This window comes from Nerophis ophidion, linkage group LG08 (assembly GCF_033978795.1).
Source record: "Nerophis ophidion isolate RoL-2023_Sa linkage group LG08, RoL_Noph_v1.0, whole genome shotgun sequence".
In the NCBI taxonomy this organism is placed as follows: Eukaryota; Metazoa; Chordata; class Actinopteri; order Syngnathiformes; family Syngnathidae; genus Nerophis; species Nerophis ophidion.
Window position 1 is genome coordinate 61,572,211 of NC_084618.1, and position 17,930 is coordinate 61,590,140.

Consider the following 17,930-nt stretch of genomic DNA (forward strand, 5'->3'; position numbering starts at 1 on the left):
TAACTGTCGCAAGAAACCTGATTGCCCTCTCAACGGAGGGTGCTTACAGACATCAGTCGTTTACCAAGCAAAGGTAACACGCAAGGACATTAACACATCCGACACGTACGTAGGATTAACCGAAGGAGCGTTCAAAACAAGATGGAATAATTACAACGCCTCCTTTAGAAACCAGACTTTGCGGAATTCTACAGAACTCAGCAAACACATTTGGAACCTCAAAGACAGTAATGTTGAATATTCAATAACATGGTAAATTCTTGCATCCAGCACACCTTACAACAGTGGTAATAAAAGTTGCGACCTATGCTTAAAAGAGAAACTGTTTATTATATATCAACCGGATCTATCATCACTCAACAATCGCAGTGAAATCGTTTCAACATGCCGCCACGGACGGAAACACCTCCTAGGTAACACATGAGCCAATCACCACGCCCCTACACCTGCCTGTACCCACCCACTCTGTGCCCTATACAAACCATTGTATGTGAATGCTTCCATTAAAAATTCCTGATGATTGAGGGAACCCCTCATGAAACAGTTCTGTAGAGATGAAGTAGTCTTGTGATTTTTCCCACACCTACATATATATACATATATATATATATATATATATATACATGTACATTATATATTTATATACACATATACATATATATTAATATATATGTATACATATACATTATATATATATATATATATATATATATATATATATATATATATATATATATATATATATATATATATATATATATATATATATATATATATGCCCCTGTTCCTCATGGGTGTCCTGCGCTCAGTCTGCCATCACTGATGCTACAATAATTCACGAGCCTTAAAAGAAGCGTGTTTGCATGTGTGTATGTGTGAGCCTGTGTGTGTGATTTTCACCCAGCAGAAGAAGATTTGAGCAATGCTAACTCAATTTTAAAGAGCTGACAGAAAATGGGGCAAGGAGAAATAAACGATCTGGACTTTTAGTCACGTAGATGGTATCAGACTGCTGATAATGTTGAACTCCACATGAATTAGGTGTCTGCTTTGCAACAGTAATCAAATGATGCTTTGCCAGATATTTGCACAAGGAACAATTTCAGTATCGGATTTGCACACCACGCCATCTTGATGACATCTGCAAATGCGCATTAGCAGAAAATCTGCGCTGGCATAAAACACCACAAATCTCCAAAGAGGCGTGGTGCAGGATGGAAGTTAATGAGGTTCCTTCAGTGCAGCCCCATGACCTCGGTGTAAAAACACCACTCATTATGGATGGATGTCAGCTGGTTAACAACATGAGAACGTATCCAATTCAGTGCCCGCTGGACCTAAAGTTGATGCAAAAATTAGCGGTCTTTTTTCTTTTTCTTTTCGTTTTACAGTGGTTGAAATGCTGAAAGGCAATTCGAGACCTTTAACTTGATAGATGACACAGGGCTAGGAAAAGTAAATTGTAAGCATTTCTTTGCGTAAAACACTGCAAACAAAAGGACACAAAGCAAAGTAGGTCAGCGCGGATGTAATGCTGACTGGCAAAAAGTAGACATACTCTTACTGGACCACTCGACGGGTCTTCTTAAATCTTCTGTTCCAGGCAGCAGCAAGTGGCTTCTGCCAGAACAAGCTCACAAATAAAGAAATAAAACATTTGGCAGGGCACATTTACAGCTAGGTTATGTCACCGAAATAGGCTCCAACCATTTTATATCAACTTAAAATGTGATTTTATATTAACTTTTATTTCATTAAATGCTTCTCTAGTGGCCACAAAGTGCAAATCACACCATGAAAATACATCAATCCTGTCAGCTGTGGAAGCAAACACAATCCAGCCAGATTTGTTTGGCTTGCCATAACATTTTCCCAATAGGAAATACTGGCAAATAATCTGTTCCATGGTCAAACTGTAGCTGTTGTAATATCCATATGCAGGATTTTTTTGTTTTTGTTTTTAAAAGGGGACTATGATGACTTTTCTTATTTTTTCCTGACTTATAAATGCTACAATGTTGCATACCCGGCAAATCATAAGATCCATGGATTTTTCTGTGAGCTTGCACACAGTTTTGGATGCCTCTGTTTGCAGGGTTTTGCAGTCTGATTACGTCATAGCGAGGTGGACGTACTTATTTAGACATTAAGTCAAGCTTTCAGCTTCGTCTCATCTAGATGTGTGACCTACTCAGTGGCCAAGTGCAGTGGTTCTCAAATGGGGGTACGCACACCCCTGGGGGTATTTGAAGGTATGCCAAGGGGTACATGAGATTTTTTTTTAAATATTCTAAAAAAATAGCAACAATTCAAAAATCCTTTATAAATATATTTATTGAATAATACTTCAACAAAATATGAATTTAAGTCCATAAACTGTGAAAAGAAATGCAACAATGCAATAGACAGCTAGATTTTTTTGTGGACATGTTCCATGAATATTGATGTTGATGAGTTGATGATGTTGATAAGTTGATGATTACTTCTATGTGTAGAAATTGTATTTATAATTGAATCTCTTGGTTATTTTTCAACAGGTTTTTAGTTATTTATATATATTTTTTTCCAAATAGTTCCAGAAAGTCCACTACAATTGAGCAATATTTTGCACTGTTATACAATTTAATAAATCAGAAACTGATGACGTAGTGCTGTAATTTACTACATTTCTTTTTTCCAACCAAAAATGCTTTGCTATGATTAGGGGGTACTTGAATTAAAAACATGTTCACAGGGGGTACATCACTGAAAAAAGGTTGAGAACCACTGGCCTACTGGTTAGAGTGTCCGCCCTGAGATCGGTAGGTTGTGAGTTCAAACCTCAGCCGAGTCATACCAATGATTCCTGGGCACGGCATCGCTGCTGGCCACTGTTCCCCTCACCTCCCAGGGCGTGATCAAGGAGATGGGTCAAATTTCACCACACCTTGTGTGTATGTGTGACAATCATTGGTACTTTAACTGACATGCAGTGACATAAATGCTCCTTAAAGTAGCTTTTTTATGCGGCTCTGAGTCAAAGTTTTTTTTTAAACTTGTCTAGAAAAAAATAATAGCTGTGACAACTACAAAATATATATTCAAACAATAAAAATTAAGATATTTTTGTAAACAGTGGGACGTGGTTTCATTTGCTATCTGGTAAATCCTCTAGTTACGAACATCTTCCAGACAAGAGTCAAAAAACGGGTTATAGAATAGGCTGTGGAGCGAAATTTACACCAAAGCATATCCAATACATTTAATCTAGACCACAACAAAGTGTTTTTAAAAATAGATTAAATGATCATAGGTCCACTTTTAAGTTCTTTAACACTTAACTACCATAAAAGTGTGAAAATGTATTATAATAATTTTTCTACGATTAGAACACTTCCTTCTGGTCTACATAACACGAAATGGTGGTTCTTAGGTCTACATTTTGCATACATTTCGTTTTACAGACCCTCTTCAAGACACTTTATGACCGCCTCTTCAGGATGCGCCACTATTTGGGCGATCTTATTTACTGCCTCCACTCTGACAGTGTCTTCTCTCCGCCCACTTTGTTGTAGTTTTTAGTGCTTCCGTAGCAAGTTTACTGACAGATATAAGTACGAACTATACGCTTCATTGTTTTAGAAATGGCAACAGCGCAGGATGCATGTGCATGTAGGAGCCAGTCTGCCCCACAACAAGAGGACAGCGAAAAAAAGGCGCTTATTGACCACAGCGTCGGACTACAATGGCAGACTTGCACAAAGCTCCTAGGGTAAAACTTTACCATATATGAAGATATCGGCCAAAATCGCCAAACAGCTCGTTTGGAGGACGGATAAAGGAAGGCAAGATTATTTTATAAATATTTCTGCAATGCCTCCATGGTTTGATTTCAAATTTTGGGGACTTATGCAGATCCTAAATACACAAACACAGGTACCAAAAGGCTGTGATGGGCAAGCTACTTGGAAAATGTAGTAAGTTAAGCTACAAGCTACTCTTCATCAAATGTAGCTAAGCTCCAGGGGAAGCTATTAGAATTGCAGCAAGCTACACTATAAGCTTCACGGTAAAAGTAGCAAACTACATCAAAGCTACATTTAACGGCATTTAGCTCTATGAGCTCACATGTATAATATCAATGTTAATGGAACTGAGAGTGTACAAATATTACTATTAACTATCTGTCATTTAGCTGGGGACACTCGACAACTACTTCTAGGGGTCCACACAATCCACTGTATACATTTATTTCAGTTTGCCTTTTCTTTGGGCCATGCTTACGATGTTATTCATTTTCTCTACCTACAGTAAACAATAAAAAAAAACAGCATCTATCTATATCTTGACAAAAAATACAATAACTTGTGTGTTGTTTGGGAACAGATGATAATAGTTATGTGCAGTAAAACTGTTCATGAACTCAACTCACTTTAACGTGTGTTACTAAATTTGTGTTGGATTTCTTAGATGAAGAGCTCAGTTATGATTTTGGTTTACAGAATGAACAAATAAAAACTAAGGATTTGAGAATTGTTTTCTCTAAACGCATACATTTGTCTAAATTTGGCCAAGGACACGCATTATTGTGGGTTTCCTGCATGTCAGCTTCATCACTAAAGGAACAATCTAATCTGCGAGAGAGAATCCCTTTGCCATTTTCAAGAGTGTTTGTTTTTTTAGTGGTCAGCTTGAAGCGTCCCTCTGTCTCTGACTCCCTCGTTGTCATGTGACATGAGCGCATGTCTGTTATGATTTTGCTTACAGGTTTCGATGATCTCCTAAGCTTGCCTCTAATTGGCCAGTCCATAATGATTCACCCTAACCTTAGCAAATTGTGACTCATCATTCGAACACCAACCAATAATCATAGAGTTTTTCTGTATATTTAGATGTTCTCATTCATCCAGGTTCTTGTATTTTCTCTTTTTGGGGATGACTTTGCAGTCCATTCTCTATCTTTGTAGCTTGTAGCTTTGATGTAAGCTACCTAGCTACATGGCTTTAAAAGTAGCTAAGCCTCGGGAAGAGATACTCATTCAAAAAGTAGCTAAGCTATAGCCAGGCTACTGGGAAATGCAGTTAAGGTACACAGCTTAGCTACATGTATCTTGTTACTGCCTATCACTGCCAATAGGTAACAAAAATTGGTTTCAAATATTAAGCCCATTTAACGCAGGGGAGTGAAACTCATTTACATCGGGGGCCACATGGAGAAAAATCTACTCCAAAGAGGGCCGGACCGGTAAAATCACGGCACGATAACTTGAAAATAAAGACAACTTCAGATTGTTTTCTTTGTTAAAAATAGAAAAAGCACATTCTGAAATTGTACAAATCATAATGTTGTTTTTTTTTTTTACACTTACATGTTGCGTTTAATAGTATTCTATCTTTATTTGTTGTTATTTATATTTTCTGAATAAATTATGTGATAATGTTCATCAGTCAACTCATTACATATACAAATTATACAAACCCCGTTTCCATATGAGTTGGGAAATTGTGTTGGATGTAAATATAAACGGAATACAATGATTTGCAAATCCTTTTCGACCCATATTCAATTGAATGCACTACAAAGACAAGATATTTGATGTTCAAACTCATAAACTTTATTTCTTTTTTCAAATAATAATTAACTTAGAATTTCATGGCTGCAACATGTGCCAAAGTAGTTGGGAAAGGGCATGTTCACCACTGTGTTACATCACCTTTTCTTTTTAACAACACTCAAACGTTTGGAAACTAACTGTTGAAGCTTTGAAAGTGGAATTGTTTACCATTTTTGTTTTATGTAGAGCTTCAGTCGTTCAACAGTCCGGAGTCTCCGCTGTCGTATTTTACACTTCATAATGCGCCACACATTTTCGATGGAAGACAGGTCTGGACTGCAGGCGGGCCAGAAAAGTACCCGCACTCTTTTTTTACAAAGCCACGTTGTTGTAAAACTTGTCTTGTTGAAAAAAGCAGGGGCGTCCATGATAACGTTGCTTGGATGACAATATATGTTGCTCCAAAACCTGTATGGACCTTTCAGCATTAAAGGTGCCTTCACAGATGTGGAAGTTACCCATGTCTTTGGCACTAATACACCCCCATACCATCACAGATGCTGGCTTTTGAACTTTGCGCCTATAACAATCCCAATGGTTATTTTCCTCTTTGTTCTGGAAGACACCACGTTCTCTGTTTCCAAATATAATTTGAAATGTGGACTCGTCAGACCACAGAACACCTTTCCACTTCGCATCAGTCCATCTTAGGTGAGCTCTGGCCCAGCCAAACCGGCTGCGTTTCAGGCTAGTGTTGATAAATGGGTTTGGCTTTGCATATTAGAGCTTTAACTTGCACTTACAGATGTAGCGACCAACTGTAGTTACTGACAGTGGTTTTATGAAGTGTTCCTGAGCCTATGTGGTGATATCCTTTACACACTGATGTCGGTTTTTGATGCAGTACAGCCAGAGGGAACAAAAGCCAGTAATATCATCGGTTACGTGCAGTGATTTCTACAGATTCTCTGAACTTTTTTATGATTTTACGGGCCGTAGATGGTAAAATCCCTTTATTCCTTGCAATAGCTCGTTGAGAAATGTTGTTCTAAAACTGTTCGACAATTCGCTTACAAAGTGGTGACCCTCACCCCATCCTAGTTTGTGAATGACTTATCATTTCATGGAAGCTGCTTGTATACCCATCATGGCACCCAACTGTTCCCAATTATCCTGCACACCTGTTGGATGTTCCATATAAGTCTTTGATGAGCATTCCTCAACTTTATTAGTATTTATTGCCACCTTTCCTAACTTCTTTGTCACAAGTTGCTGGCATCAAATTCTAAAGTTAATGATTATTTGCAAAAAAATAAATGTTTATCAGTTTTAACATCAAATATGTTGTCTTTGTAGCATATTCAACTGAATATGGGTTGAAAATGATTTGCAAATCATTGTATTCCGTTTATATTTACATCTAACACAATTTCCCAACTCATATGGAAACAGGGTTTGTATAAAAATCAAATTGCAGTATCTGATTTATGTAGTTTGATCATTTTCCTCAACTGATGTACTAGCTTTATGTGGTTTATTTTGTACATATATCATCTACAAAATTACAAAGAATTGCTATTGCAAAATCCAGTGGACACATTCAAAACAGCTGTTTCTTTCTTTCCAAAATTTCCGGTTAATTTTTATACTTAGCAAACTCATGCCGTGGACCGGATAAAAACTGTGCGCGGCGGGCCTGATTCGGCCCCCGTGCCGCACGTTTGACACCTAGAACAACGCAAAAAACATGCTCAAGTCGTCAGTTAAATGTGCAAAAAAGACAAACAACTAGCAAAACACAGACAGTTTCTTCCCTTGATGTTCCGTGAGATGTACACTAGTAATTAGGACGCCAACATTTGCACAACTTTTTTAGTGCGCAACATCAAGGGGCATTATCCTGTCCAAAGGCAAAACCTCGTAACTCAAATTTGGTCAAAACTGAGCTGATAATAATTTTGGAGTTCCTAGGTGATATGTTTTAGATTAGTGTATGCGATATTGTAATGTGTTCCGTAAGTAAGCTGTTACGCGCATGGCAGGACCTAGCAACTACCACATAACCGCGTAGATACAACAGAAAAACCTAGTATCTCAAGGGACCAATCGGAGCTTCTTTGTCAGTCGCCTTATTGTCTTTAATGAGACATTTGCACGAATGGGGGCCGACGACGGTCAACCTGATTATGTGATATTATGGCACGAGGTGATATTTGGAAGATTGGCCCAGGACGTTGCAAGCACCTTCAATAAATGTATTGTTCTTGATTCTTCCCCTTGCATACTCTTTTGGGCAGATAACTGTGGATATCAAAATAAAAACTGGACGCTGTACACGGCTCTTGCCCAATGTGCAAACGCAGAATGCGGGGCCCACCCGAGATTGTGATAAAATATCTGGAGAAAGGGCACACGTTCATGAGAGCAGATTCAATCCATGGCTCAATCGGCAAGAAAATGAAAGCTCAAGAAAACATCTATACATTTGATGACTTTGTAGATCTTTGTAAGACAGCATCAAGATAGATTGGTTTTCTTTTGTTTACTCAAAATCAGCTAGAAGTGAGTTACTAGGTCTTGCCTTTGGACGGGAGCATTCTTCTTGCAAAGGCATTTTGCCTCAAATGTACATATTAAAAGAACATCTAGTTACAAAAGACACTTACCAGCCAGCACTCCCGCCATATAAAGTAGACTAATTCGTAAGACTCCGTGGACCATCTCCAAAGGAACACCAATCATTAGCTGCAGTAAAGCATTGAAGCCCAGCTGCTCCAAGCTAAAAGGGGAAAATCAAGGAGGTCAGAGAAGCACCAGGTGACAATAAAGTGACAAACAGATCACGGCGCCCAGGATACGTACCCGACGTGCATGAACATGTAGCTGAAGAAGCGCCACACTTGAGCGCGGTGGCCTGGGTGGTACACCAGGGGGCTCTTCATGAAGTCAGGCTGGTAGGTCTGCAGCACCCACTTGTTTAGCATGATGCCATAGCACATGAACACGATGATCTGCACAAAGATGCCGAAATAGCAATAACACTACGAGATGAGAACATGCTCTGCAAACAACATTATTTAGTTGGAAATTGTACAAAAAAATAAGCATCATGAGAAAAATGTTCTAATAAGAAATGAATGGGGAAATTGTCAAGTTCTATATTTAACATGTTGGAATGAGAATTCGGGCAGCACGGTGGTAGAGGGGTTAGTGCGTCTGCCTCACAATACGAAGGTCCTGAGTAGTCCTGGGTTCAATCCCGGGCTCGGGATGTTTCTGAGTGGAGTTTGCATGTTCTCCCTGTGACTGCGTGGGTTCCCTCCGGGTACTCTGGCTTCCTCCCACTTCCAAAGACATGCACCTGGGGATAGGTTGATTGGCAACACTAAATTGGCCCTAGTGTGTGAATGTGAGTGTGGCCTGCTCAGTGGCCCAGTCGTTAGAGTGTCCGCCCTGAGATCGGTAGGTTGTGAGTTCAAAACCCAGCCGAGTCATACCAAAGACAATAAAAGTGGGACCCGTTACCTCCCTGCTTGGCATCAAGGGTTGGAATTGGGGTTTAAATCACCAAAAATTATTCCCGGGCGCAGCACTGCTGCTGCCCACAGCTCCCCTCACCTCCCAGGGGGTGATCAAGGGGATGGGTCGAATGCAGAGGACAAATTTTACCACACCTAATGTGTGTGTGTGTGACAATCATTGGTACTTTAACTTTAAGTTTTGAATGTTGTCTATCTGTGTTGGCCCTGCAATGAGGTGGCGACTTGTCCAGGGTGTAGTCCGCCTTTCGCCCGAAAGCAGCTAAGATAGGCACCAGCGCCCCCCGTGATCCCAAAGGGAATAAGCGGTAGGAAATGGATGGATGGATGGAATGAGAATTCAATGTAAATTGTAGGATAAGTTAAAAAGTGTGTGGGACATGTTCTCATTTGAATTTAGTAGTGAATTGTACAAAAAGTTACAAACTATGTGGGATATGTTTGGGCAAAAATGTCGTAAATTGTACAAGAAATAAAAAAAAAAAAAACGTCCAAAAATCAAGTGCGATATTTAACACATTGGCATTTGACTTTAGCAGTAAATTGTACAAACAGAAAGTCTTTGCAGAGCTTCTTTTTGTCAAGCAATAGCTTTAACTGGGATCTGACCCGAGGATGTCGTTGTGGCTTGTGCAGCCCTTTGAGATACTTGTGATTCAGGGCTATATAACTAAACTTTGATTGATTGATGAGAACATGTTGGCATGAGAATTTGGTAGAACATTTCTGGACTATTAGCCTTTACTTTTCTCCCCAACCAACACACAATGCTGCGGCTAGTTTATGGATTTTCCGGGGTTCACAAGCTTCACATGCCGCCAACAGATTTAACCTCGTCACACGAGGCCAATGAAATTGCCGAACTGGTCAAAGCGGACCAATGAAATTGCTCACATTAAAGCCAACGGAATCGCACAATCATTCAGCAAGATATTTAACCCGTGATACAGTCAGTCAGCCTCATCAAGACACAAAGCAACGCAGAAGACTTAGCCCCAAAGCCGAAGACAGTCGAGCTGGTCATTGAAAAAGAAAAAGGGCTGCCGCACAGAATGGAAATCCAACATCACCAACGGGACCTGAAAGGGCGGATCGCCGTGCACCAAATAAAACAACTTCAGGAGGAAGAGTAAATATTTCATGTTTGAATCTGTACACCTAACTATCCATCCATCCATCCATTTTCTACCGCTTATTCCCTTTTGGGGTCGCGGGGGGCGCTGGCGCCTATCTCAGCTACAATCGGGCGGAAGGCAGGGTACACCCTGGACAAGTCGCCACCTCATCGCAGGGCCAACACAGATAGACAGACAACATTCACACTCACATTCACACACTAGGGCCAATTTAGTGTTGCCAATCAACCTATCCCCAGGTGTATGTCTTTGGAAGTGGGAGGAAGCCGGAGTACCCAGAGGGAACCCACGCATTCACGGGGAGAACATGCAAACTCCACACAGAAAGATCCCGAGCCTGGATTTGAACCCAGGACTGCAGGACCTTCGTATTGTGAGGCAGATGCACTAACCCCTCTGCCACCGTGAAGCCCCACCTAACTAAGTACAAAATAAAATTTGTTGAAAAATTAGGTGGGTGCGGCTTATAATTGTAGCCCTGGAGTGTAATTACGTGCACTCTAGACTCTGGAATTTATTTTTTATTGGCTAGTAGTCTGTTTATTTCAATTGTTAGTTTTTTCCTTTATTACCTCTTGTGTTATTTATTTCACCCCATATTTGTTCCCACTACCGCACCTTAAGTTGGAGTCTTCAATCTCGTCATATGCAAATATAATGACAATAAAGTCCATTCTATTCTATTCTATTCTAAATTACAGTATGTCATTACCGGTCTTACGTTTTTGTCATGTACTATATTTTTCATGTCTGCATGAGTATTTAATAGTAAATCTGTATTTTACGTGACATGTTCTCGCCATAGTATAGTATTAAATTGTAGAAAAAGTCCGGAACTGTGTGGGATTTGTACAACAAGTTAAGTCCTGCAGTGACAAGTTCCCAGAAGAAATTCATAGGAAATTGTCCAAAACGTTAAGCACTATATTTAACATTTTTGGCATCCGAATTTAGTAGTGAATTGTACGGAAAATGAAGGACTGTTTTGGACATGTTCTTGCTAGAATCTAATAGTAAACTGTACAAAGTTATGTGCTAACAGAGACATGTCCTCAAAATAAATTACCGTATTTTCCAGACTACAAGGCGCACTTAAAATCCTTTTTCCCCCTCAAAACTCAACAGTGCGCCTTATAACCCAGTGCGCCTAATGTAAGAAGTAATAATGGTTTTGCTTACCGATCTTGAAGCAATTTTATTTGGTACATGGTGTAATGATAAGCGTGACCAGTAGATGGCAGTCTAACATGAGATATATGTGTTGACTGCAATATGATGGCAATATGACTCAAGTAAACAACACCAAGATTTTATATGTTCCATTGAAAATATAGAACATTACACACAATGCTCAAAAACTTATCAAAATGTTTTAGTACGACTTTGGTAAGCTATCAAGCCGGAGCACTTAATAGATTGTCGCCATATTAAACACACGAGTATTATTATGATGTGTGTATAGTATAATGTAAGACATTATCTGGCATTTTGTTTCGCAATATTATGCAAAGCAACTTTTCTTGCTGCTGATCTGCATTTGGGATCTGCATGAATCCTGAAAAATTGCGCGCATCCGCTTTTATAGTCCGTGCCCGACCGTTTAGTCGATAAGCTTCTTCTTTTTCTCTATCTTCCTGTTATGGGACATTCATCTTCCGCTGTTGCCATTTCTAATATAAAGTAGTGTAAAGTTCTTACTTATATCTGTCAGTTAACTCGCCATGGAAGCACTAAAACATACCGGTGTAGTGTGTTTACATTATTCACCCAAGGAACTTTAGTTATTAGAGAGTTCCGGTCGGATGGTTTTTCACAGGACACATTTCCGGCGGAAGAGGAGATTGCTGCTCTGGTATTGATTTAAGTAAAATCTGACTGTCATTAAAACAGTTAGCGCCATCTTTTGACACTTCTTCCCCTCTCGTCCTTGCACGCTACACCGCTACACCAAAGATGACGGGAAGAAGATGCTGCCAAAGGTAAGCCACGTAAATAAGACCGCCCACAAAACGGAGCATCAGGAAGCGACTGTCAGAAAGCGGCTTGAAGATGATCTGTAAAACATAATCGATGCAACATTTTGACCAAAGAACCACCATTACATGTTATGTAGACCACAAGGAAGTGTTTTCAATTTAGAAAAAAATAATTATAATATGACTCCTTTAATGCGCCCAATAATCCGGTGCGCTTTAAAGATCAAAAATAGACCATTCATCGGCAGTGTGCCTTATAAATTGAACAAAAACTTGAGTACCATAGCACCAAAAATGTTCCCACAATAATAAAAGTAGATTTAACATTTTAAAAAATTAAACTTGTCTATTAAATGGCACCAAGATAAAAGATGTGAAAAAAATCAAATTAGAATGAATGATTATTACGTAAAGGTCACTTAACCAATTTTTTTTTGGCTTCAATGCAGCAGTCGCATGAATACCTTATCCCGAAAGGGAATAAGCGGTAGAAAATGGATGGATGGATGGACAAATGAGTGTGGACTGTTACTACATTCTCCTCACGCATTATTCATTTGGAAGTATTATAAGTGCGTCACTGCCCTTAGTGGTTAGGATGATTTGCAGAAATAATGTGTATTTTGTATGAGTGGCTCATACATGAACATAACAGGCTGTGAAATGACTGATGATGACCTGGTTTAAGTCGGTCTGAGAGAGCAAAATAATTAAATAGAAATGAGGCCACTTTCCCCCACCTGGACGATGGTGACGACGGCGATGAAGACGGGCGGCGGACACAGGCGGTTCTGGTGGAAATACCAGCGGCGGTCCGTCTCGCAGGGCAGGATCTCATAGGCCACGTAGCGGACGAAGCGCTTATAGAGGCCCAGGCCCGTCTCGTCCAACAGGATCTCCCTCTGCAGCGTGCGGCGGCCATTGGCGATGGCTCGTCGGAAACTGCTGGAGCGCTTGCTGCTCATCTGTGGTTTCAAAAATAAATGGTTACAATACTTTTTTTTTTTTTCATAACTGCTTTTAGGAAATTCTGATGAATACACAAACAAACAAAAAAATATTTTGCAATAGTTGCTAACATAAAACCTCTTTTAAACGGAGATGCTGCAACATTGCCGTAGGAGTGGATCCTTCTCTGCCTTTCATACAGGACTCAGCAAAGAAGGCAACTTTGTAAGTCTTCACGCAGCAACACATCATTAGATATTTGACAACATCGGCAACAATTGCTTTAATACAACAGGGTGGTGAGTCTCAGCATTGTTGAATACTCTTACAGACAGACTGTGTCGGTGTCCTGACTCTGTTAAAGGAGCACCTTTTATCACATTTTATCCATCATTCCTCCTTTTGTGAGATAACAACACATGTATTTTCCCTTCATGTTCATTCTAAATATTAAAAAAATGCCCATAAAAGGCAGGTAACAATGCATGTAATAGGGATACGATCCAGTCCGCCAAATAGAGCCCTGGAAAAGCCATTCAATAAACCCAACACTCCGACATTTATTAATATTTACAGTATTTTGGCCATTTTAAGCAATATCGAAACTTTTTTGGGCGCATTAGTTTCAAAGACCGCATAGCAACGAACGCCGTTGCTGTGCTATGCTAAATGTTTCAAATCACAAGACAAAACAATCACTTACAATTAGAAATGTCCGATAATATCGAGCTGCCAATATTATCGGCCGATAAATGCTTTAAAATGTAATATCGGAAGTTGTCGATATCGGTTTGAAAAAGTAATATTTATGAGTTTTTAAAACGCCGCTGTAGGAAGTGGTACACACACGTTAGGAGAAGTACCGACAGCCAATAAACCTTATAGGTCCTGCCTTTGCGTGCCAGCCCTGTCACATAAAAAACCTACAGCTTTTCACACACATAAGTGAATACAACGCATACTTGGTCAACAGCCATACAGGTCACACTAAGGGTGGTCGTATGAACAACTTTAACACCGTTACAAATATGCGCCACACTGTGAACCAACACCAAACAAGAATGACAAAAACATTCCGGGAGAACATCCGCACCGTAAAACAACATAAACACAACAGAACAAATACCCGGAACCCCTTGCAGCACTAACTCTTCAGGGATGCTACAATATAAACCCCCGGCTACCCCGTCCCCAACCCCGCCCACCTCAACCTCCTCATGCTCTCAGGGAGAGCATGTCCCATATTCCAAGCTGCTGTTTTGAGGCATATGTTAAAAAAAAAGAATGCACTTTGTGTCTTCAATAATAAATATGACAGTGCCATGTTGGCATTTTTTTTCCATAACTTGAGTTGTTTTATTTTGGAAAACCTTGTTACATAGCATAATGCGTTCAGCGGGGCATCACAACAAAATTAGCTATAATAATGCGTTAATTCCACAACTGTACATATCGGTATCCGTTGATATCGGAATCGGTAATTAAGAGTTGGACAATATCGGAATATTGGATATCGGCAAAAAAGTCATTATCGGACATCTCTACTTACAATGTATGTTGTGTGTTTCTTGAGCTGCTGAATTCAGAATAATCCTCACTCCTCAGATAAAAAATGCTTCAGAGCAATGTTTGCCGCGTTCGATTTGTTGAGAGCCATTTAGAATCAACTGTCAAGTAGGTTATGTGTGGATTTTCAAAGTTGACCAACTTCCCCAGCTTGGTGCCACAACCTCCTACTATACATGTCAGATGCATGATTTATGACCGAGCATGAACGTTTCTTAAAGGCCTACTGAAATGAGATTTTCTTATTTAAACGGGGACATCAGGTCCATTCTATGTGTCATACATGATCATTTCGCGATATTGCCATATTTTTGCTGAAAGGATTTAGTAGAGAACATCCACGATAAAGTTCGCAACTTTTGGTCGCTAATAAAAAAGCTTTGCCTTTACCGGGAGTAGCAGACGATGTGCATGTGACGTCACAGGTTGTAGGGCTCCTCACATCCTCAAATTGTTTATAATCATAGCTTCCAGCAGCAAGAGCTATTCGGACCGAGAAAGCGACAATTTCCCCATTAATTTGAGCGAAGTTGAAAGATTTGTGGATGAGGAAAGTTAGAGTGAAGCACAAAAAAAATAGAAATAAGAAAAGGCCACGGCTCCAGGTGGCGGCAGTGGGACCGTTTCAGATGTAATTAGACACATTTACTAGGATAATTCTGTAAGATCCCTTATCTGCTTATTGTTTTAAAAGTGTTTTAGTGAGATTGTAAAGTCACACCTGAAAGTCGGATGGCTGCGGTGAACGCCAGTGTCTCTGAGAGAAGCCGAGGAGCCAAGATCACAGCTGCCTTTTTGAGCTGCAGGAGGGGGTATAATCCACTGATGTCTCCGGTAAGAGCCGACTTAATATCACAATTTTCCCCTCCAAAAACTTGCTGGTTGACGTAGAGAAACATGTTCGCTTGACCGCTCTGTGTTAAAGCTTCACAACAAACAAAGAAACACCGGCTGTGTTTCGGTGCTAAAGGCAGCTGCAATCCACCGCTTTCCACCAACAGCATTGTTCTTTATAGTCTCCATTATTAATTGAACAAATCGCAAAAGATTCAGCAACACAGATGTCCAAAATACTGTGTAACTATGCGATGAAAAGAGATCACTTCAAGCCGTGTGTGGTGCTGGGCTAATATGTCCGCTACAACCCGAAACGTCACAAACACGCGTCATCATACGCGTAATCATTCCGCGACGTTTTCAACAAGAAACTTCGCGGAAAATTTAAAATTGTAATTTAGTAAACTAAACCGGCCGTACTGGCATGTGTTGCAATGTTAATATTTCATCATTGATATATAAACTATCAGACTGCGTGGTCGGTAGTAGTGGGTTTCAGTAGGCCTTTAACTCAAAGGCAATACAACAGCAACAGAAGCAGCTCAAGCCCTTTCTTTATTTTATGGTGGGTTGCAACCAACATTATTAGCAGTTCAAGCTAGCTAGCAGGTAGCAGCAGGCTACTTGAAATGTGTAACGGTGTTAGCTCTAACAATAACAATGTCAACGCTGCGTCACACTCACGTTGGGTTGTTTTTCCTGGGTTTGGTGTTTATTTCCTGTCAGTGCTCTTATTTTGGTTCCATTTCCTGCTTGTCTTTCTGATAGGGGTGGGCGATATCGCAAATTTGGGTATCGATACCGATCCGATCCGATACCGGCCAGTTTCGCCGATCCGATACTGATACCGGAAGTGTCGTCATCTCATGGGAGGGGGGGGGGGGGACTTCGGGGTATAGATACTTTTGAAAAACAAATTTGTACTTTTGCCTTTATTAATTGATCATGATAATAATACAACACAGGACAACGATTTAAGTAAAAAAACAAAAACATTTATTACAAAAGTAATATCAATAGCAATAAAGTAATGCAAATAAGGTGCAAACAACTACTGAACCTGGCTTGTCGCCTCAAAACACACAAACACTTAAGGTAAATAACAAAATTCTAGTTATTGAACAAAGTTGTAAACATGAACACAAAACAAAAGAACTGAGAAATTCAAATAAAAAAGTAATAATATCAATTACAATAAAGTAAATAGTGCAAATAAGGTGAAAACAAATACTGAACTTGGCTAGTCGCCTCACAACACACAATAACTTAAGTAAAAAAGAAAACACTAGTTATTAAACAGTGGTAAAAATGAACACAAAACAAAAGAACTGAGAAATTCTTATCGGTATTTTAGTGCAATAAAATACTTTACAGTTTACAACCAAGACATTAAGTTGCACTGGAAACGTGTGTGTGTGCGTGTAAGTGAACCTCGGAGCGAATTATACTGATGTGTGTGCGCGAATGCACCACGCGTCATGTTAATTGTATTTATTTTATTTTATTTTGGGTTGAAGCTGAATTTTTAAAGTGTTTTTAAATCTCGTTCGCAACCCATCACTAGGGAGGAGGGTGGAGTGGTGAGGAGTGGTGAGGAGCGCTGCGCTCACATTTTTTTTTTAATCGGAGTGATTCGCTTAATTTGGTGAAGTATCGATACCATAACGCCAGTATCGATACGATACCGATACTCACCAAGTATCGATACTATCGATACTTGGTATCGATACGCCCAGCCCTACTTTCTGAGCGCTGATTGCCCTCACCTGCTGCTGATTGGCAGCCTGGACACACCTGGTGTCAATCAACTGGCTGCTATTTATGCCTGCCTCACCCTCCAGTCAGTGCTGGAGGATTTTTTGATGTCTCCTGTTAGGCTGTTATCATGTCTCCAGATATCCTATTTAAGCCATGTTTTCCTGCAAAACGCCTGCCATCTTTGCATCTTGGGGTTCACCGCCAACAAATCCTGACGACAATGTCGCTATTGTTTGGTTAACATGCAGGTCATTGCATGTAAATGGGGTGTTGCTGGCAATTTTTGATGTTTTTTTGAGAGCGTTCTATAGACTGAATATATAAACCCCATTGCCTAGCATTGATTGCCGCCTTCTCGCAGTTTTTCACGACTACGAACACACAGAAATGGGACAATCCTTGTCTCACACAAGGATTGTGAATGATGGGCAACATTTAAAAAAAAAAAAAAGTAATGCAGTTCCCCCTTTAAAACTCTTAAAAAAATGCCAAGACGATATCATTCCATGTCAATGTTTATACAGAAAAACGACAGCCCCCGAGCCACCTTTTATAGCTTTTTTTTTTTATTTTTTTACCAGGGTTCAACTCAGTGAACAATCACAACTCTTGTTGACTATAAAGTCTGTTAGCTAC

General features: G+C 39.9%; 1 protein-coding gene across 4 annotated transcripts in view; it reads right to left on the bottom strand.

Annotated features, from left to right (window-relative positions):
• rhbdl1 (rhomboid, veinlet-like 1 (Drosophila)) overlaps positions 1–17,930 on the bottom strand; it is a 144,523-nt gene that overhangs the window by 39,640 nt on the left and 86,953 nt on the right. For 3 of the 4 annotated variants that reach the window (XM_061909262.1, XM_061909261.1, XM_061909263.1), the window contains 3 exons: positions 12,926–13,150; positions 8,397–8,545; positions 8,201–8,313 (listed from right to left, as the gene is read on the bottom strand). In XM_061909262.1, the coding sequence (XP_061765246.1) occupies positions 8,201–8,313; positions 8,397–8,545; positions 12,926–13,150 (487 nt within the window). Of the gene's footprint in view, positions 1–8,200; positions 8,314–8,396; positions 8,546–12,925; positions 13,151–16,220; positions 16,253–17,930 lie in introns of those variants that run through there. The other variant, XM_061909264.1, reaches the window with a different exon arrangement.